Source organism: Gymnoscopelus braueri (assembly GCF_963280865.1).
Source record: "Gymnoscopelus braueri genome assembly, chromosome: 21".
In the NCBI taxonomy this organism is placed as follows: Eukaryota; Metazoa; Chordata; class Actinopteri; order Myctophiformes; family Myctophidae; genus Gymnoscopelus; species Gymnoscopelus braueri.
In genome coordinates, this window is record NC_137623.1 from 9,823,842 (window position 1) to 9,845,174 (window position 21,333).

Genomic DNA, 21,333 nt, shown 5'->3' on the forward strand with positions numbered 1-21,333 from the left:
CATATGTGGCGACTGCCAATTATCACAGACACTGAATAGAATTTAGCCAATGCCTTAGCTCTTGGCTTGGGCATTCCTGCAATCTGCAGGCCTCTCACAACTAGTTTATTGACATTACAGAGGCTTCCAAATATGAACACAAGCAGTTAACATTTGTAACCAAGCTGTATAATAGCATCCTTAAGACGTTGGTACTTTAGCACCATGGTAAGGGATGCCTCTTCCAGACTCGAATGCACATCCCACTTCCAGAATGGTCACTTCTCTACTGTCCTCCTCAACAACAACATCTGGTGTATTAGCTGTAACATCTGAAAAGGCATCATTTTCATTATTGCACAGTTTGAACATGGCAGTTGAAATGCATTTTGGCAGATGATGAAATATATGAACTGTATGTCTTCAACTAATAGATAGACATTTCTGTCAGGACGGCCGCTTTTAAAAAGTGTTGATTTCCTGGGGGCACCGATAGCCGAGAGTTTAGAAAAATTACCCATTTGGGGCATGTCATTAAAGGCATTGTATACGTTTTTTCACAAATTGTCAAACAATAGCGAAAATACACGTGATCTAGTGATGAGCGGGCCGACCCGTAACCCACGGGTCCCGCGGGTCAACCCGCGGCGCGGGTGGTCGAGTCAGGATTTCAGGGCAATTATGCAGGCTGCGGGTGAGCGGGTCAGCCGCTCAAAAAAAAACATTTTCAAAATCCTAAAAAAAGAATCTGAAAAAAATATTTTAAAAATAATTTTCACGATTTTTCAAAAATAGCCTAAAGAAATCTAAAGTGACACAGATGCGTTCCAGGTATCAATGGGTTAAAAGAGCGCTATATAAATCTGAGCTATTATGATGATGATTATCTTTTTTTCTCCGCCGCGGGTCGTGGGGCGGGGTTGAGCCATAGCTTTATATATGGGTTCGCGGGGCGGGTTGAGGCGGGTTGGGTTTCCGTGGCGGGGCGGGTCATGAAAAAACCCCGACCCGCACATCACTAACGTGATCGTTTATTTTCACTATGAATGCAGGTGTGCCTTCGGGTTTTGATTTGCCCATTGGTGTGAAAATCACTTCCCTAGGACATAATGAAGTCAGGATCTAGGAGGATTTTGTTTGTTATCCCAAGCAATTTGACAATATTTTATAAGGATATCCAAAGGGATCTCATTTTTGAACAGGTCCAGTATACAATTTTACAATCTTTCACCTTATCTTTTAACGTTTTTCCTGTTGTCTGGATATTAGGGAGTAACGGGCCACAGAAGTTCTGCATTGAGAAGGTGGGGAAGGACACCTGGCTTCCTAGAAGCCACACATGGTGAGTGGACTGCTGTAGTCATCACATGCTTGGCTCCTATAGGGGCCGAGCCGTCTATTCTGTACTGTATGTGTCTGTGTGTCCATGGCTAATCTCTTGTTTTGTTATATTTGAGTGGACGTCAACACCAAGCACTCTGTAACGATAATTATTTGAGCATCTAAACGACTGATGTCGTTAAGTTGTGGTGTGGACTGTGCCATCCACTTGAGTAGGAACAATTTTTTTAATTATATATTTTTATAGTTGTAGTGCTTGGTGTGGAAGGCACATTAGTATTTACAAATTGCTCTTCATTGTTTCTTACTGGCTACTGTAGCTATAGTTGTTCTAGGTAATAGCTATAACTATAAACTTCAAGTAATTTTCTTTCACGCTAACCTGCCCCTTCTCTCTGCCTGTTACAGCTTCAACCGGCTGGACTTGCCCCCTTACAAAAGCTTCGACCAGCTAAAAGAGAAACTATTGTTTGCCATCGACGAAACGGAAGGATTTGGCCAAGAGTAGAAAGGAGACAGAGAGAGGAAGGAGTCCTTCATCTCTCTACCTACTGCTGTTTATCCAGCCAAGTACAAAAAAAAAAGAAAAAGAAAAAAATAATAATTTGCACAGATAACTACCAATTTACATAAGCTATTTTGTCATTTTAAACCAAATCTTAATTCTTAGTGTCATTTTTGCAGTATCCCTGCCCCAGCTCCTTTCTACCAACAGTGCTTAAATATTATTTTTGAACCCCATCGTAAAATATGCAAACATTTCAAAGCGAAGGTAAATCACGGATGCTGATTGCCCCGCCCCCTCTCTCTGTCCCAGCTGGGCTTTTAAAAGGAGACTGAAAGCATCGTAGAGACAATTTGATAGTCCAAGTGATAACCTCTTCTATGGCTCTAGTTCTATAGAGCTTTTAAAGGGTGATTGTAGTATCAGGGTCCGGTGCCTGACTTTTTTTCCCCCTCTTGATTTTAAATTGTTTTTCTCATCATTTCTTATGCTTTTTGTTGGACCCGTAGCTGTTGTTGCGTCTGTTGCTGCGCGCTTGCATGGCTGCCTCTGGAGAAGAGAATACCGTCAACCCCACCCCCCTCCCAAACAGACACACACACACACACGCACACACACACACACACAATGCACTAACTTCCTGTGAAGAATGGTGGACTGCTGTTGTATCCACATCTTGCCGCGCACACACACACACACACACACACACACACACACACACACACACACACACACACACACACACACACACACACACACACACACACCAACACACACACACCAACCCGATCTCCAGAGATTACCGTAACATTGCACGGAACGAGTGCACTTCATTCCGTGGATAGCCGCCTCGGAACTCCCGAATTGCGTGCATATGGTACGGCGCTGCCTTGTGACAAAACCATTTCGGAGGCCCCCGTGAAGGACCACCGAGGGAGCTAAGGCGACCGAGTTGCCGTCCTGAACGGTGGGACATTCGCCTGTGCCTACTCAGCGCCGTTTGAGTTATGTACCGATAGGCACAGAATCGTAAATTTTATTGTGCGGACTGCTCTGCTTCCGGGTTTTTCCGTGTTGCGACTGGTTACGCCCACCGTGGGACTCGCCGTACATATGCACGCAATTTGGGAGTTCCGAGGCGACTATCCACGGAATGAAGTGCACTGTTCCGTGCAATGTTACGGTATTCTCTGGAGATCAGGCTGCACACACACACACACACTCACTCACAGTTTGTAGACTGCTATCCCTCTGTCAGTATTGTAACATTTCTGTCATCGTTCATAATATTATTATCATCATCAACAAAGCCCAGTATTTGACCAGCCTGCCCTCTTCTCCATCTTCTTTAACTACTGCACAAAGATGAGAAGTGGAAAAGGGGCCTATTGTGTGTGTGCCCCCCCCCACCCCAGTGTTCATCCAATGACACGATGGACAACCCTCGCCTCACCTAAGAGCTATGGTGGACAAAATGGACACTGGCCTTCATTTAGTAAAGAAAGTCTCCTCCTCTTCAGCCTGTCAATTTTTGGTCAACAATCAAGTGGACGTGAGGAATCAACTAAGTCCTCATTTGCCGTTTGGATGCTATGTTTTGGGGTGCAGTGATTGGTGTATATGGGCACTTTTTCCCTGCATGGTACAGACGACACTCTACTCACTTTAACCTCCGTGACGTGGGATAGGTCCCTCTCAATGTAGCTGTTCATTGTAGCAACGTCCAACCCTCTGCGTAATAAAAGAAAAAGTCAACTGTCTTAAGTTCTTCACCTTAATTGTTTTGATATTAAGAGGGACAAATACCTGAAATGGCTGTGTATTTCACTACTAACACAGTTATTGCAGGAAATCCACAAAACTGCAGGAACTGTCAAAATGCAGATACTGTATATAGGTTAACTTAAAAACACAGCTATATAGGTAAACCTAGAAACAGTGTTTTACTAATGTTAGCTACAGGGTGGCAGATTGATGCCCGACAATGAAGAATGGTCAATATGAAGATTGTCTAATCTGTGTTCACAAAGGTGACTGATCCAATTTAGACCAGAGTTTAGACCATTTGTCTGCAGTGTTGGAAGCTCGACAGAGATGATACCAAGAAAGTGCTGCTACTGTAGGTACAGTAGGTTGCACAATGGAAAACAAAAGAACGTGAGTTAAGTTGAGCCAGTACTGTACCATGCACTGGAAAAGTGCAATGTGTGTGGGGTCAGTGGCTCAGCCATGTAGGCTGAGAAACTCAAAACAAGGCATTTGTGAAGAGCTTGCGGCTGGCAAACGAAATCCACGCCATGGTACCTGTATAAATCCGGGGCATGTATTCATTTTGTATTAGTCGCCAATTGTGAGCTTCCTGTTGAAAACAGTTCTTGGGTGGAAAGAAACATACCCAAAGCTTAGGAGTGGCATACATACACTGCTGTTACCTCTAGTCACTCTCTCTCTCTCTCTTCCACACATTTTAGGTTCCATGATAACTGTCCACTGTCTGCGGTGGTGTGCGGCTGTAGCCACTTTGTTTTAGCAGTGCTGCTCAATGATGATGTACAGTATTGGACAGGGAATGTTCCCAGACAACTGAGGACAAAGACCTGGAACCAAAACGTACATCCTTATTTGCACCAGTGGTGTTCAATTCTGTGCCGTGGAGGTCGGAGGATATTGGATTTCATTCCAACCCAACATAAGCTGATTTCAATGCATTCAGACCTTTGTGGCACATGAGTACCATTTGTATAGATGGACTATAAATATAATCAACCATTTTAGCAATGAGAGACAAAGTCCAATATTTTTCATTCGGTATTTTATTTGTGTCTTGTGTTATTTTACAGCTACATTGTGAAACAATTTTTATAGTAACAAGGCCTACACACAAAATACAGCATTTATAAAGTAAGGCTTAATTTAGGTTGGAGAGACGGTAAACACAACAGCTTGTTCTTGTAAGTCCCTTTCTTGACCGGTAGGGGGCAGCATACCGCACAATGCAGCTTTGGGGGAAAAAATGCAATCTTCATGTGATTCTGTCAAGCGACTGGTGTGCTGTATGTGTGTGTATGTATGACTTCTTAGAAAGCTGCCTAAACATGCTCTTTAATGTAGGAGTACATAAAACCCATCTCACCACAAAGTAGGTGGGTAAGAAGACCTCTGAATAAATGTGCTTAGATCAACTTGAAGAGTGTGACCCTAGTGTAGCAAGTGATGAACGGACCACAGTGATGTCCTCCATGGATAACCTACCGTACTCAAAATACACCAATGTCATCATTTGCCTAACTTGCAGTATTTTCGAGCACTTGGAACCCACAATTTCAGTATAATTAAACTCTTGTCCAATAGAGCAGTGGTTCTCAAACTGTGGGCCAGGACCCCCAGGGGGGTCCCCACATGCTTTTGGGGGGGTCCCGAGATGACAACATGAAAAAACATTACTGCATCAAAAGTAATCAACAAACTATACTATAAAAACTGGTCAAACATTGGTCAAATCGTCCAATAATATAAGAGGCAACATTCTTTTAAATAGCAGATCTACAAGCTCACGACACCTCGCAATGAGCTTGTAGTTTGGATATTTTCACAATATTTATCTGTGGAACCAAGTCAAAACTAAATGTAATTCTTCAACTCCTACAATTCCAAGTGCTTGTCAGGGTTGGGGTCCCCAGTTCAAATATTATTTGGGAGGGTGAAAAGGTTGAGAACCACTGCATTAGAGCAACGGCTTGATTTATACTTAGTTGCATGCCCGCTTGTAGATCTGCTATTTTCGGTGCGTCACACCGGCATGCAAACATGTATAAATTATATGCATACAGTGGAGGATTGCTAAAATAGTTGCAAAATGTTGGCTGATAGTTTATCAAAGAGCACAATGATAGCCATTAGCTAATCTAGCCTCACAAATCAGACCTTTGCTTTTGAAATCCTTAAGCAATCGTTTAGGAGTTCTGGGAGTTTATATGGGTTTAAATCAAAAACCTGTTTGAACATTCTTGTTTTTTTCCTTTTTTCTGCAAGAGAGAATTTAAGGCACTAAATATAATAATTAAAGAAAACTGTTTCTGATATTGAATAACATGAATGCACAGGCACAACAATAATTCTGTTGTAAACTTTTCAGGCAAATAACAGTAAATACTGGTTTGCTTGATAAATCCACCAGGAGTTTTGACCCCTAAAAGCTCGACTCAGTGTGACTGCATTATGGCTGAACTAGAACATGCCTTCTGAAGCCATAGAGCTGCGCCTCGTTTCTCTTCTCTAAAATAAAATGATAATCTGCCTATTTAATTTATTAAGTCTATGTTCAATCATGTCACTTTCTTGTTTTCTCGTTTGAGAAGTACATAAGCCTTATGCCGGATTTATACTTAGTTGTGTGCCTGTGTCGCGCGCGGTAAATACATTTTCAGTGTGCGATGCCCGCGCGCAACTAAATAGAACTCAGGCTTTAGTTTCATTACATTTTGCGTGTATAAGTCAGAGCTGGGTAGCAGAAAATGTATCTTATAAACACAAATCTCCTGTGATGGACAATGTAGTGTGCCACGGGCCAAATGGAAACATCTGTGGAAGCTCTTCCACAGTGTGCCTCCTCTGGGCAGCTCAAGGCCTTTTCTTGCTGCCAGGGTAGTGGAAACATGCCAACCTTGAAAATGCAATGCTTTTGCTTTAGATTGTCCTGTTATTTTTATTTATTTTTATGCACCCTAGTTATTTGCCGTTTCTTTTTCCTTTGGTGCATCAGGTTTTTTTTTTGTATTTCAACCAACAACTCTGATGCTTATACTTTCATTTTGCAATCCAAAACCAGGTGTGTGTGTGTGTGTGTGGGGGGAGGGGCTATAGCAGAGCATTCTTTCCTCGTGTAACTGTTGGATACTTGCACCCCAAAATCCGGAATGGTTGTTTGGATGTATTTTGGATGTGTTAAGACCACTGAAGGGTGGTCTATCTCGACAATTGAGAGGACGACTAGTCGAGATGCCCATTTGTGTATATAACATCTATTCACCTGTCCCTGTCGACATGTAATATGGGACGACAAGAAAATAAAATGTACTCTTGTATGAACAGGCCAACAGAGCCTCCTCTAGAGAAAAGTACAAAACTGCATAACATGCTTTCCTTTTGAACAAAAGAAAAAGAAATCCATACTCATAGAACTCAGTGTATATGCATATTCATTGTATAAGAAAAATTAAATACCTATTCTAATTAAATACACAGACACTGTTCCATTGTTGGAAATCTGTGATGCCTTTGTTCTTATCAAAAATAGGTCACGTTCCAGGTTGCCTTCAGCGCTGCCAACTGCAACAGTAGATTTAACAGTACCTGAATAGGTACATGACAAACAAGATTCATGATGATATATCAATCTGTGATTATACTGTGATATGAGATTTTGATGGCTGCACTTTAGGCAATCTGGAACGGGTCTGAACTGTAACATATCGCGTGTAGATACACACTGTAACTGTACAGAATGCCCCTTTACTGGAGACTGTGTATAGAGATAAGAATCATTTTTAATCTCCTGACCTGTTTTAATGAAGAGACAGATGGATTTATGAGAAAACAAAACGGATGAAATAAACCCCACCAACCCTTGCCTTCCATGCTTTTCTGTTGTGAGAGTGACAGGGAATGAGATGCATTCTGCTCAGGATTCAGACAAAAAAATAAATGTTGGCTATTTTTATTCTGTTCATAAAGAAAAAAGATGCCGTTATTTTCTCTTGTTTTATTTTGGTTGGATCTTGCCTGTGGAAAGAACCATATTTAATAAATGTATCTGACCATCTTTACAGCAGTTTGGACTTCATACAAATAAAGAATCCTCAAGTGTACAATTGTTAAATCATAACTGCATTCCACAATCATAACTTCATTTGTGGTTTGTGCCCCAGAGGACAAGTCATCATAACCCCATCTCTAGACAAAAGTACAAAAATACAATTAATTTATTTTATGATTATTGAGGGAAATCCTAGGCGGCATTTTCTTCCATTGCCTCAATGACTCATCTTTTCACCCTACCACATGAATATATAATTTGGACGGTTAAATTATGTTTCAATACACTGTATATATTAGGTATAGTTAGCAAGCTATATCTTCTCTCACAGAGAGGAGTGTCCTGCGCGCGTGCCCACATATGCTTGGATAAGAAGGATTAGAGGATAAGAATATGGGTCATTTCTTTGTGTAAGGCCAGAAACAGGCTACTGATTGAATACATTTCATTAGGAATAGTTCATTACAGTACTACAAGAATCCCATCCGTCATTGTGGTAGTGTCTTCTCATCCTAGCTTCTTCAGAAGATCAACAGCTTCTTTATGGACCTGGAGAGGAACAAGAAGCAAGTGGATTGGGGGTTAGAATGAGATATTTGACTGGAAACAATCCAACACTCCACAAGAAAGAGGTGTTTCTTTGCAAAATAAAGCGCATGCCCTTCAAATGTGGGGCGTTTCACTATCTATTTAGCCTGCAAAAAGGGGTGTGGCTTTGGGGGAAAAAGGCCTTTTCTGCTAAATGTGTGACCTTTGTGGTGATTGGTTCGCCCTCGCTTCCCAAATTCCCCCTGCTCTGGAGGTGCGGTCCCGGCTTACACAGACGACACGACGGGATCATCGATGTACAAGCCCACAACACGTCGCGGAGGCGAGTTGTTGTGCGTTTGAATAACCAAGCTTATTATGGCATGAAAAGCACCACAACTCACTCAGTTCTCAACCAATTTACACGTGGTTTGGTTTGAATGATACAGGATTATTCTGGCTTTCATACCGCTTTCAGACATAGATTGTAAACATAATATAGTATAGCCTAACTTATAAAACAAAACAACTTTTTCTCTGTTTTTATTGCACTTTTGGATGGCACTGGTTAATTTTTTTGCTATTGTCAGGTTTCATTAACCCTTATGAAGGCACTTTTTGGTTGGTTTTGGAAATGTTAAGCCACAAGGTGGCTAAGTCATATGACTGACAATGATAGAAAAAATAAAAAGCCTTCCACTGTGATGATACATGTCCGCTTGATTTGTGAGAAAGAGAAAGAGATGCATCATAACATAAGTAATTAATAATGAAGAATTAACATAACAGTGTCAAATTAGCTAGATTAGAGAGAGAGAAAAAAAGAAAAACCAACATTTAAAAATGTAAAATAAATGACCAGCCACCACTGTTATAAACCAATGAGTTTTTCCACACTTATTCAATTCTTATGTGTTTGTTGCCTTATTTTTTATTAGTATGTATTTAAACATATGTATAGGTTGTTGCCATTAAAGGACTACTTAAGACCTATATAATTCATTATTTAGGCTGCACAAACTCATCATGACAGCTTGTGAACTTGTAGATCGGCTATTTTCGCTATTAAAAAACATTTTGAAAAAAAAATCGTTTTTAAATTATTTGTGAAGTCGTACTATGATAGACCATAGTTTACCGCTTATGGGTGATCCATTTTGCTAGGCCTAGGCCTATTTGTGGAATACTTAACTGAATGCCACAATCACTGGAGAATACGCACAGGAATATAGATATCAGTGAGTCATTATACCAGTGAGATCTTTATTTTCGCTGGCGAGTTGTGGATTAGCTCCTGTCAGATTATTTCCTGGACTATGGATTCTTTATTGGATGGATTTGATCTATCCTGAGGAGTTATTGGATTAACACTGGAGCAACATGGACAGTTTTAAGCCTTTTATTATTTAGGTGCAAGTATACAGAGTGACTGAAACGTCAGTCACTCTGTATACTTGCACCTAAATAATAAAAGGCTTAAAACTGTCCATGCTGCTCCAGCGTTGATCTCTTTTGCATCTGTTGTCCCTGCCCCTGTGACGCACCGGATTGGCCGTTTTAGGATGAGGCGCACCGGTAGACTCCCTTGGTTCTCGAGTTATTGGATTACTTTTGTCTACATACCGTTTATTTTAATTTTTTTGTAAAAAAAAAGACTTTACTAAATGTTACTGATTGTTATATAACATATTAATACTATTATGCTTACAGTATTAAGGATTCTGTTATATTATATTTATTCATATGACAGTTTCATTATGAAGTTTAAGTTAAGCGCTTATTTCGTAAGCGCTTATTTCCCATTTCAGGATCAGTAAATCTGTGCTCGACCGCATGGTCTTTTAAAGGAATACGTGAACATGCATTCACCTTGGCTTGACCATCCTGGCTCAACAAAGTCGCTCCTTCTCAGCTTGGCTTGGCGTTAGTGGAACGGAATAAACCAGGCTGTACTGAGCAGACTTTGTCAAACCTGGATTTGGCTTACATCCAGGATGATTTAATTCTGCCTTTGGGAAACAGGCCCCTGTTCACCTTAATGGAAACCACAACTATTAAAGTTGACACAAAAAAACCTAGTTTAGCTGGTAGAACTCTTCCTGTCCTCAAGTATGACCCTTTTGCTCCTGCAATGTAAGATGGAAGCACATTCCAATTTTTGGCATGTCATTTAAGGCTAAAAATAAAATTGCTGATCTACAAGCTCACAACATGCTGTGATGTGTTGTGAGCATGTAGATCGTCTTTCCCCCACAAAATCATTTAGATTTTATTTGATAAGTGGCTCGTTTTAAAATGTGTAGCGTGGTGGAATAGAGTAGACACTATGGCACATCAGGAGTCCATTAGTACATTTAGGGCTAGGTCGACGTGAATCTGGTAGGCCTGTCCCCGACTAAGGATTTGTTTAGTCGACTCTAATTGGCGACTAATTGAAATTGAAATTGAAAAAAAAAAAAACCTTTTTTTTTTTTTGGGGCCAAAATAAATTTTATTTCAAAGGGCCAAGTCTACACAGTTTGTTTTGTCTCCAGCAGAGTTTCTAGTGTCTCTATCTCTCTCTGGAAGAGGTTGCACATGAACTCTGCAGCCGCACTGAGGCGCTCCAACACAAACAATACCAATACAAAGACGAGGAATAAGAAGAATAAAGTGGAAGTTACGTGTGGTTGCAGGTGTAGACTTGGCCAAAAAAACAATTTAAAATATTTTGGCCCTTTTTTTTTTTTTCTCGACTAGAGTCGACTAAGAGACACTTAGTCAACTCGGACCCCCCGCGACTAACCAGTCGACTAGTCGACTTAGTCGAGGTCAGGCCTAGAATCTGGTAATATGTCCGTGGCAAAAACAAAAGATTGATGGAAATGTCCATCACAAGCTTGCATGGTGATGACCCCTGCTTAAACCCCATATACCTACTATATCCGTTTCTTTTCCCCCTCAACACCAAAATAGACGATCTACAAGCTCACAACGCGACAGGTTGTGAGCTTGCAGATCTGCTATTTTTGCTGAATGTTCGCTCCCAGAATACAGACGCTAGGTTTCAAGTGGTTAGATAGATAATAGCTTCTAGTTAGCTACCAAAAGGTTGGTATTGCTGCTCGTTACCTCTTTGTCTTCCTCTGTGTGCGGAGGGTACTTTGTTGCCTTGGTCAGCCATAGTAAGGCACTCTCCTTGTCATTCATGGCCATGTAAGTCCTCCCCAGCATTAGAAGGTTTTTACTGTAGAAGTTAGGGTCAACTGGGAAAGCCAAAATAAAGACAAACCCGTTTCTGAAAGCCTTGTGACACTTTTACACAATGCAATGATTTATGTTGCAGTAAAGCACAAGATAACAGGCTGTGTAAATGCCTTGTAAAGTGTTCCTTGTGACACCACAACAAGCCTGCAATGTGTTACCTTCCTCAGCTTTCAGGAAGAATGCCAAAGCCTGTAGGAAGCAGAAAGAATACGGTTAGTGGTTGATTTGTAAATACGGAGAATTGTCTTCAAAAGTTGTAAACCAGTTGAGCGAATAGTAAGTGATGATAGACATCGTGGGAGTTTGAGGCTGCTTTACTGAGCTCCTTTGAGCCACACGGTTCTCTGTGAGGACAAACACACTGTCACTTGAGCGGTCTTCACCTCTTCATATGTGGATGAAGGAGGTGATGCGAAGATCACAGCTGCCACCTTGCGCTGGTACCACGGCAACTCAGCAAAAGCGAAGCACCTAGGAAAGAGTAGATGGATAAGATTGAATTTAATTCCCAGAATATAATCAGCAGGTCAGATGGTAATGTCCACTACTTTGGCCAAACAATACACCTCAAAAACAACTAGCTTGATTACCACGGAATTTGCTGTGTGCCGCTGCCTTCATGCTCCTCAGACTAGAGGAGAGAGTCGACACACACTCGTAGCTTCCAATTTATTATTTTATTATTTACGACGGAACTAAAAAATATATGTTTTTTTTTTAAAGCAACGACATAGCCTTGCTGCATCACTTTTTAGTTCTCAATCCTAAATAAATATTTCTGCAAATAAACTACGAGTATGAAACTATGAGCGATGACTCTTTCTAGTTTTCACTGTTTACTGTAGTTGGCTACTGTAGCCAGTGCTGGCCACTGGGAAATTTGGGACAATTCCAGGCCGCCAAGACAGGGCAAACGGACGTTTTTTTAAATAATTTTGCTCCCGTTTTAGGATTATTATGGTCATTTCCGGGTTGCGCGGCCCAATTATTAGTTACGTTACTGTTTGGGCTGGGATGCTTTTCAGCAGTGGCGTAATTTACATAGGGTTGCTGGGTTAAAACAGCGAAACGCCCCCCCCGCCCTCCATTGAGGGGGGGGGGGGCTTGGACCAAAATTCCAGGGCTGAATTTTGAACTTTCCCCTAGTACCATAATTTACGGCACAGGTTTTCAAATTAAGGACCGCCAGGGGGGCTAATTGGAAAGGAGAGGGGAACAAAATAAATAATAGTAATAGTTTAACCACGTTCAGTCTGGCATACCGATTTTGGGCATGTCATTATTGTCAAAAGAATTCAGAGCAAAATTTGCTCACGACAGTGAGCTTGTAGATGGGTTCAAAGTTCAAAGTGGTCACTGTGATTGCTTTAACATTTTAGCTGAAATTGTTTTAAACCTGTTGAACCTGTTTTTTTTAACTGTTTCTTTTGTTCTTGACACACTTGCATTTTTACAGGATATTGTGTCACTCTGTTATAGTGTGACAGTAGATATTGTCAGTTTGAATTGTTTGTGTTTATTATAACACTATTCATGCCAGGTCACTCTTGGAAATCTTTTAATCTCAACAAGACTTTCACCTGTTTAAATGAAGAATAATGATGGGCTTTCAGACTCTTAGTCCTGTTTTTCTTGTTTACATTACATGTTTGCACTAATGTGTTTCAATTGGATACATTTTGCACATATAAATACACACACACACACACACACACACACACACACACACACACGCACACACACACGGTTAAATGATAGACTCACCAGTGACCCAAGATGTGGATTGAGGTAGCATCTTTGTGGTTCAGCTCTACGGCTCTCTGTGGCAAAAGTTCATTGTTTGTGTCAGATTTCTGCTGAATGTGCCACTTTGTTTCTGTGATATGAACCAAACACAGGAGGAGCGCACACCGTTACAACAGAGAGAAGGACTCACTACTCGTTGCCACGCTGCAAAATGATTTGATTGAAACCAACGTTTCGACAGTATCGTCTTCTTCAGGGTTTCCCGAACCCTCAAACCCTGAAGAAGACGATACTGTCGAAACGTTGGTTTCAATAACATTATTTTTGCATCGTGGCAACGAGTAGTGAGTCCTTCTCTCTGCTGTAATTGTGATATGAACCAAAACAGGATTTACCTCCAAATGTTCCCTGATGATGTACGAGTTTCCTATTTTCACCTTTACACCCTCGTAGTCGCCAACATCACTGAGACATATCGCGTACCACTATACGTGCATTAGGAGGAGAAAGAGAGAGGTTCTGAAAGATTACAATAAGTATGATATAAAACCACGTGAACCCTAGCATCCCTATTCTGTGGCGAACATTCCGCAAAAATAGCTGATCTATAAACTCACAACGCATCGCAGCACAAGTGAGATTGTAGATCAGCTATTTTTTCGGTGAAGAGACTTGTCATAAGAGGGAAAAAGGAGGGAACCCCTGGGGTCTATACTAGTCAATGAAGTATAAAGCGTTATAGTATAAAGTGGTTAATGTCCAATTGGCTGAATGGCATGGAAAATGCTTTCTTTTGTCATTTAATATTTAACAGAAATTATGGTATTATGGTATAGCATGGGGACAGTCCTACTTTGTGTGCTGCGAAGCAGGCTTCATCCTTCTCCAGGGCCTTCTTGACATATTCAAAGGCCTCGTATCTCAGCAGCTTCTTCTGGTCAGCGGCCACGTTTGACATTTGGGACAGGTCACGAGATGCCCGCGCCAAACGCCACAGGAACTCTGCATTTTCACTGGACGGACACAGACACACACACACACACACACACACACACACACACACACACACACACACACACACACACACACACACACACACACACACACACACACACACACACACACACACACACACACACACACACACACACACACACACACACACACACACACACACAATATGGTATGAGTGTAGGTACAGTACAGGATTTATGAAGCATAAACCTTACTATAGATGGGGCTCCATTTTTGGCACCTCTAAACCCTCACCTGCTGCCCACTAGCCGTGAATTTCTGCCCATTATCCGTGAATTAGGGATAAGGTAAGCTGGCACTGTCCTTAAACGCTATTTTGCGCCCGCTATGCCTGCTAACAGGTAGTGCAGGTGTTTTGCGGGTAAGGCAGGTGTCTCAAAATAGCAACTTTTGCGGGGGAACGCCCCTTGCCTTGTCCTAAATCCCAAATTAGTGGATTTAGCCAGTTCGGCCCTTTATAGGGCCCTAAGGGCTCTATAAAGGGCCGAACTGGCTAAACTGGTCTTGCGTGCGTCTTACCACTTATCCCTAAACTTATAAGCCATATTTTACTATTTTTAGAAACATTTTAAAATAGTTCAACTAGCTGATCTACATCGACACGTTGTGAGCTTGTAGGCTATTTGAACTATTTTAAAATAGTCAGCTATTTAGAACATAGCCTAAGAGGTCAAGAATATAAGAGTGTAAAGGAAACAATTGAATGCTACAAAGTACAGTCATAGGACACCAGATAAACCTCAAACCTAGCATCAAAACAAAAGAACAAACTTAGCATAAATAGACCAGCAAACAGCATACATCTATCTAAACAGCATACATGACTATGAATATTTACTGATTAGAGGTGGGTATCATCATCATCATTCGAGTGCCCTCGAGATCTGCGACACAAGCTGCTTCCACTGGTCTCTGTTGCTCATTGCCACCCCAAGTTCATTCACAGTCAGTCCTGTATCTCTACTCAGAACATCTGGAAATGTGAGTGGTCTGGTTCCTCTTGATGGGCAGGGTAGTCTCCACAGAAGAATATCCGAAATGACCTGGTCTTTTGCTCTGTGACAATGTCCAGCAAAGCGGAGTCTTCTTTGTGCCACAACAACTGAGATGGAGGGGATGCCACCATAAATCTGAGCTTTAGTGGGATGGTTCCTCCATGAAAGGTTCTGGACACGCATGAGGAGTCTTGTGTATGTTCCGTCCAGACGATCCCGTAGCTCCTTATTCATTGTCCATGTTTCGGCACCATACAGAAGGATACTTTCCACACAGGCTTTGAAAAGGTTGATCTTGGTGGTTCTTGAGATGTCTGACTGCCATATTTGATGTAGCTTATTGCAAGCACTCCAGGCCTGACCTTTCCTAGTCAGGAAGTCCTTTCTGCTACTGACTACATACGATCCAAGGTACTTGAAATCCTCACTTTCTTTGATGTCACTGCCGTTTATGGAGCAGATGGTTGGGTGATCAGAGTCTTCATTCAGAAGCAGGCATTCTGTCTTTTTGGCGTTCAGCAAAAGGCCCACTTTGGCTGCTGACACTTCTAGTGATGTTAAAAGCTCTTGAGAGGTGGGTATATACCTTGCATTTATTGTGATAAATAACCAGATCCTTCTATTTTGGATCATTCATGATCCAAAATAGAAGTGTCACGGTCCGCTCCTCGAGCCCTGGACTTTGACTTTATTACTTAGACCTTCCTGCCCTTATAAGGTTGTGGACTTATTAGGACTTATGTTGTATCGTTCCTTTTGTGTTGTGTTACTCTGTTGTTGCCTTTGCCCTGCTTTTGTGTTCCTTTATTTTGTAGTATTTCCTGTTCTGCTTAGTTACTGTTACCTGTCTTGTCTCAGACCTGTATCCCGAGAGAAGACAGACTATGCACCCACTGCACACAAAATGAAGTGGAAACCGAGCTACACTTCCTAACCGTCTGTCCATTGTACCAAGACATCAGAGACACATACTTCCCACAGATTACAACCACACACAGAGATTTTGAAAACATGACCAATGACAAAAAACTCCCATATCTGCTGGGCGAAGTACAACAATGTGCAAACACAGCAGCAAGATTCGTGAGTTGCTGTGATAGGAGAAGGATATCAAACGGAACACAACCACCCTAAAGACTAATCATTGTGTATATTCCGGCACTATACCTGCACCCAGTGATCTTGGTACATAGAAATTGATCTATTGAAGATTCTGACTTTCAAATGTACATATTTTTTGTTTTGTTGTATTGCTGTATTGTTGTATTGTGCTTTGGCAATGTAAACGTATGTTTTCTCATGCCAATAAAGCCCTTTGAATTGAATTGTCTCATCTCCTGTGTGATTAGTCTTGTTCTCCTCCTGTGTCCTCTTAGTCCCTCAGCCTATCCCGGTGTTGATGTCTGTTGAGTTCACCTGTGTCTTATTATTTCCCTGTCTATTTAAGGCTTGTGTTTGCACCCTGTCCTAGCTTGTTCATTAAGTTATGTTGCGTGTAGTTTGATCATGGTTTTCAGTTCCAGTTCAGGTATACCAAACCCCCCCCAGCTATCTATAAGGTAATGAGCCAGGATTTATAGTCAACAACATGAGGACCCGAAGGGTGTTTACTGTCTGTCATATCATCATAAATATGTCAAATAAAATAATTGCCCGGTTTCTTTTTTCAGTGTAATATAAACTAACACTGTGATGTAATTAGACAGAAAGAGTGTGTGTGTGTGTGTGTGTGTGTGTGTGTGTGTGTGTGTGTGTGTGTGTGTGTGTGTGTGTGTGTGTGTGTGTGTGTGTGTGTGTGTGTGTGTGTGTGTGTGTGTGTGTGTGTGTGTGTGTGTGTGTGTGTGTGTGTTCTCTATGAAGGAAGGAATTTTTCCAGCACAATAGACCTACTCATCATAGTGGCTTACTAGAGTGGATTATTTATGAGCCTTTGTGTGACTGGGTTGGCCTGGTATATACCAATCTGGGAACCCAGAGCCAGTGAGAATGAAAAACAGCGCCCTCTGCTGTTTGTACTATCTCTCCAACGCAGAGCAGAATCTGTTCTTGAGAGATTAGGTATATACAGACAGATGACAAATTAAAGGAAAAACTAAAAATTACATTAGCGAAGAAACATAACAAATGCAGATTCTTCTAGAATCTTTACAGATATACTGCATGATACAATTAACATACTATCATGCTTTGGGGCATGTTACGTATGAATAAAAATGCTGAGATGGATGGAAAGAGAAAAAGATGTAAGTGACTCCGAAAAGGCAGACATGAGCAGATGAATCAAGCCTCTCCACTTGCTTCTACCATATAATGTAGCCCTACACACACACACACACACACACACACACACACACACACACACACACACACACACACACACACACACACACACACACACACACACACACACACACACACACACACACACACACACACACACACACACACACACACACACACACACACACACACACACACACACACACACACACACACACGTTGTTTGTCATGTCTTATGTTTGATTACTATGTTTAACTTACTACTTGTTTATTATTATTATAGGTGAGAACCTTGTATAAGCCCTATAAGGGTTTCCTTTCTCATCTGCACTTATTTCTGTGTTTTTTTTAATAATGTTAAAATGCGAATAAATAAATCAAATCAAAGACTGTTAGCAAGTCACCAAATAAATAGATGTTATAGTAGGGTTTCAGCCAACGCATAAACCCCTCATTACAAAGACGAATGCACATTATGGAGTTCAGTGCAAATACCATAGTCCATAAATAAGTCCCATATGCATGTACTGTGTATATGCATGCACAGCAATGGGGTGTTTAACCTATGGCACAATGGACCTAAATTACTAAATCTAAGTAAGAACACACACTTCAGAATAGCATTTGATGAAGTAATACGTTTTGCATTACTAGAGGTTCGGGCCGCTACGCGCCCTCACACCTACGTCGCACCACCAATCCAACTGATATGCCCATATATGGAGATCCCTGATGTCATCAGTATATGCCCATATATGGTCATGCCCCCATTTGTGCCCATATATGGAGTTGACCAATTTGTTTGCGCCTGATGCTGTGACGACACATTGGGGTTAGACAACACACTCCACATGTGGGCGTAGCTCCTTATATGGTTATGGCTGAGTCATGGTGACATGATGGGACGACGTAGTGATATGAATATCAATCACGAATAGGCATACCTGTATATCAAAACATGGTTTTGAGGAATCAATGAACTGAAAGTAAGAGTGACGAATGACAAAAAGGATGGTGGTCCTTTAACAGAAGAAATTATAAAGGCAGTAAGGAACCTGGCTTAAATAAGGGAGAAACTGTGTGGTAATAGTGTGAAAAAGTGACACTCTTACCTGTCTTTGTACTGTATCAGAAGCTGATAGAGTTTCTCTGTCTCTGCGCAGCTGTACAGATAGTCCGCCTGCTCCAAAACCTCCTCTGCTCACATGCAAAAGACAATACCAAGCTTAGGTTGCACATTTTTAAAAGGCAAAATCTGCTGCATGACATCTCACTGTGCAGACAGCAATAGGCACAGCCTACCTTTTTCTAATGCAAGGACCACAGATGTACCACCGTGTACCTTCTGGTGAGCCTCAAACCCCAGATAAGAGAGCGTAGGTAGGCTCAGTAAGAATGCAGCTCTCCCACCCTGCGTAGGTGAGTGTAGGACAGAAAGATAATAATAACATAAGACACACTCCACTCTACTGTGGGAATGATACAATGTACATTGTACTGTATCCGATATGTTATTTCCCCAGCCCCCCAACCCCCCATCAAGGTCATAACAACAAGACAAAAAACAGTAAAGTACAGACAAGACAAAAATAAAACAAAACAGCAAAAAAATAAGTAAATAGACAAATAGTAAAAAAAATATAATTAAAAGAGTAATAAAAAAGAAACAGACAAACGGACAGACAAACCAAACAGTATAATGTTTGTACATCAGAACGTACTGTAATTTTCAGGTTAAGTTATATAAACAACTCTTGACCTATTCCACCATTAATGTAGTATCTATCTTTAGAGCCACTGCGATCGTTGTCCTCTTTTGACCCCATAAGGCCAATAGACCTACCTAAAATAAACTAGCCTGGTGCCTTGATCCAGAGTTACCTATAGCCGGAAAAACTGTCCTGGTGCCTTGATCCAGAGTTACCTATGATAGGTAACTCTGGATCAAGGCACCAGGCCAGTTTTTTATTTTTTATCAGAGCCCATGGTTTAGACCACGGACCCCCCATCTAAAAATATTTTGTGCCAGGGACCTCAGTAAGAGATTTGTGTTGTTGATTTATTTTTCAAATATATATTCTACATTTTTACGTTTTTCTACGTTTTTTCAAGATTTTTTGGGGAAAAAAACAGATCTACAAGCTCTCAACATGTCACATCGCTGCGTTGAGAACTTGTAGATCGGCTATTTAAATTTCAAATAGCCAATGTATATACTATAGGTTTAAAGTGGTTAAACTGATTTTGATGCTCTATTAACTCATTTAGCTGGGGACCCCCCTGGACCCCCCACTTTGAGAAACACTGTGCTGTAGCCTGCTTGACTAGGAGGAGGACAAGGCAAGGCCATAGGTAACTCTGGAGCAAGGCACCGGGGCCAGTTCTTTTATCAGAGCCCATTTAGACTTCGGAATTTGATTGTGTTATTTATTGTTATTAGGCTTTCTTCCAGACCAATGATAGCAATGATCACAGTCACAGATGATGGCATATAATAGGGTCGGCAACCTTTGTGGCAAAGGTGGCAAGTTTTCATTTTCTTGATAGTCAGTGACAGTGTGCCATATGACACCACATCATCAAAATGAAATATTTCCAACTGATTTGAATTCTCCATAGGCTATACATAACAACCTTTATGGTTTTCTTCTTTATAAATGTTTTCTTTCACATCAGGATGTAATGATCATTAGACTCAGAGAGCAATAACCCCACCGATCTCTCAGACTCCCTCCCCCAGTCAGAGTTGGGAGTTTGAATGTATGTAGAAATAATGTGCAGGATGTCATTTGTATATAGATGCGAGAGGACTTATTTTAACTGACTAAACCTTTCTTTAATATTACATTTTAAAAGAAAAAACCTCTCTCTCATCACAATTATGCCAGTGTGCCAGTGATCACCCTCCCCTGTGCCACTGTTGGCACCCATGCTTAAGGGATAAGCATGGGTGGCATATAATATCAAACAGACTGCACAAATCAAATTAACATTGCATTCATGTCATGTCATATCATTTTTTTATTTTTAAAAAATCAGTCACAAAATAATAAAGGTTGCATGACTACCTCAAAGCATCTTCTTAAGGTAATTAACACTGCTGCTACAGAGCCCTCCCTGGCTGTAACAATACCCCACTGCACTTTAACCTACATACCGGTAGCTCACTAAACTGCATCATCAAAGTAAATGTTTGAAAATATTTCCAAACGCCCCTCCAAGCAGCTAATATTACCTCTGTGCAGTCAGCCAATGAAGGAAGATAGGAAATAAATGAAACCATCATGACAGCAGGTGAATTTTAGGAAAACAAACTAGATTGTTTTAGAATCATATTTATTTTTACACTTACCATAAGAGTAGCTGTGATCTTCTTCAAAGCTCTCCAGTGATGCAGATTGTTCCATTTAAGCCAGTTTGTTTGGCTGACATTCAGTGAGACCAAAGATCTGGCAACAGCAGCACTTCTGCAGAGAGCTGCAGCAGACATCCTGTCTGATGAGTGTCAACAATATAACTACTGTCTACAGAACTGAGACAGCCAGGTAGACTATTATTAACATGTTCGTGAGGCGTTCAAGAGCTCAATGAACTCAGAACGTTGAGAAACGGCAATAGCCAATAGAAAGGTACTCCATTTTTTTTACTTAAGTAAAAGTATCAATACTGCAATGTAGAAATACTACTCTTACAAGTAGAAGTCCGGAATTCTAAATTGACTTAAAAAGTACAAAAGTATTGGTATCAAAATGTACTTACCAAAAGTAGAAAATGTTCATTATGCTGAATGTCCCATTTCACAAGTTTTCATATGTCTAAAAAATGAAAATAGCAGATCTACAAGCTCACAATGTGTCACAATG

At 41.0% G+C, this 21,333-nt stretch overlaps 2 protein-coding genes across 5 annotated transcripts in view; one reads left to right on the forward strand and one right to left on the reverse strand.

The window, feature by feature from the left end:
* The window catches only part of wwp1 (WW domain containing E3 ubiquitin protein ligase 1), a 58,050-nt gene extending 55,654 nt beyond the window's left edge, over positions 1–2,396 (forward strand). For all 4 annotated transcript variants that reach the window (XM_080417799.1, XM_080417800.1, XM_080417801.1 and 1 more), the window contains 2 exons: positions 1,249–1,321; positions 1,729–2,396. In XM_080417799.1, the coding sequence (XP_080273925.1) occupies positions 1,249–1,321; positions 1,729–1,828 (173 nt within the window). In that variant the 3' untranslated portion in view covers positions 1,829–2,396. The remainder of the gene's footprint in view (positions 1–1,248; positions 1,322–1,728) is intronic.
* A 289-nt stretch (positions 2,397–2,685) lies between these two features.
* rmdn1 (regulator of microtubule dynamics 1) lies at positions 2,686–20,981 on the reverse strand. Its single transcript, XM_080417805.1, has 10 exons — positions 20,823–20,981; positions 18,773–18,881; positions 18,583–18,667; positions 14,014–14,173; positions 13,556–13,645; positions 13,179–13,234; positions 11,798–11,885; positions 11,573–11,603; positions 11,280–11,413; positions 2,686–8,189 (listed from the first exon to the last, which is right to left on the reverse strand). The coding sequence occupies exons 1-10, from the start codon at positions 20,958–20,960 to the stop codon at positions 8,148–8,150; spliced, it is 933 nt and encodes a 310-aa protein (XP_080273931.1). The 5' UTR covers positions 20,961–20,981; the 3' UTR covers positions 2,686–8,147.
* Between the last annotated feature and the right edge of the window lie 352 nt (positions 20,982–21,333).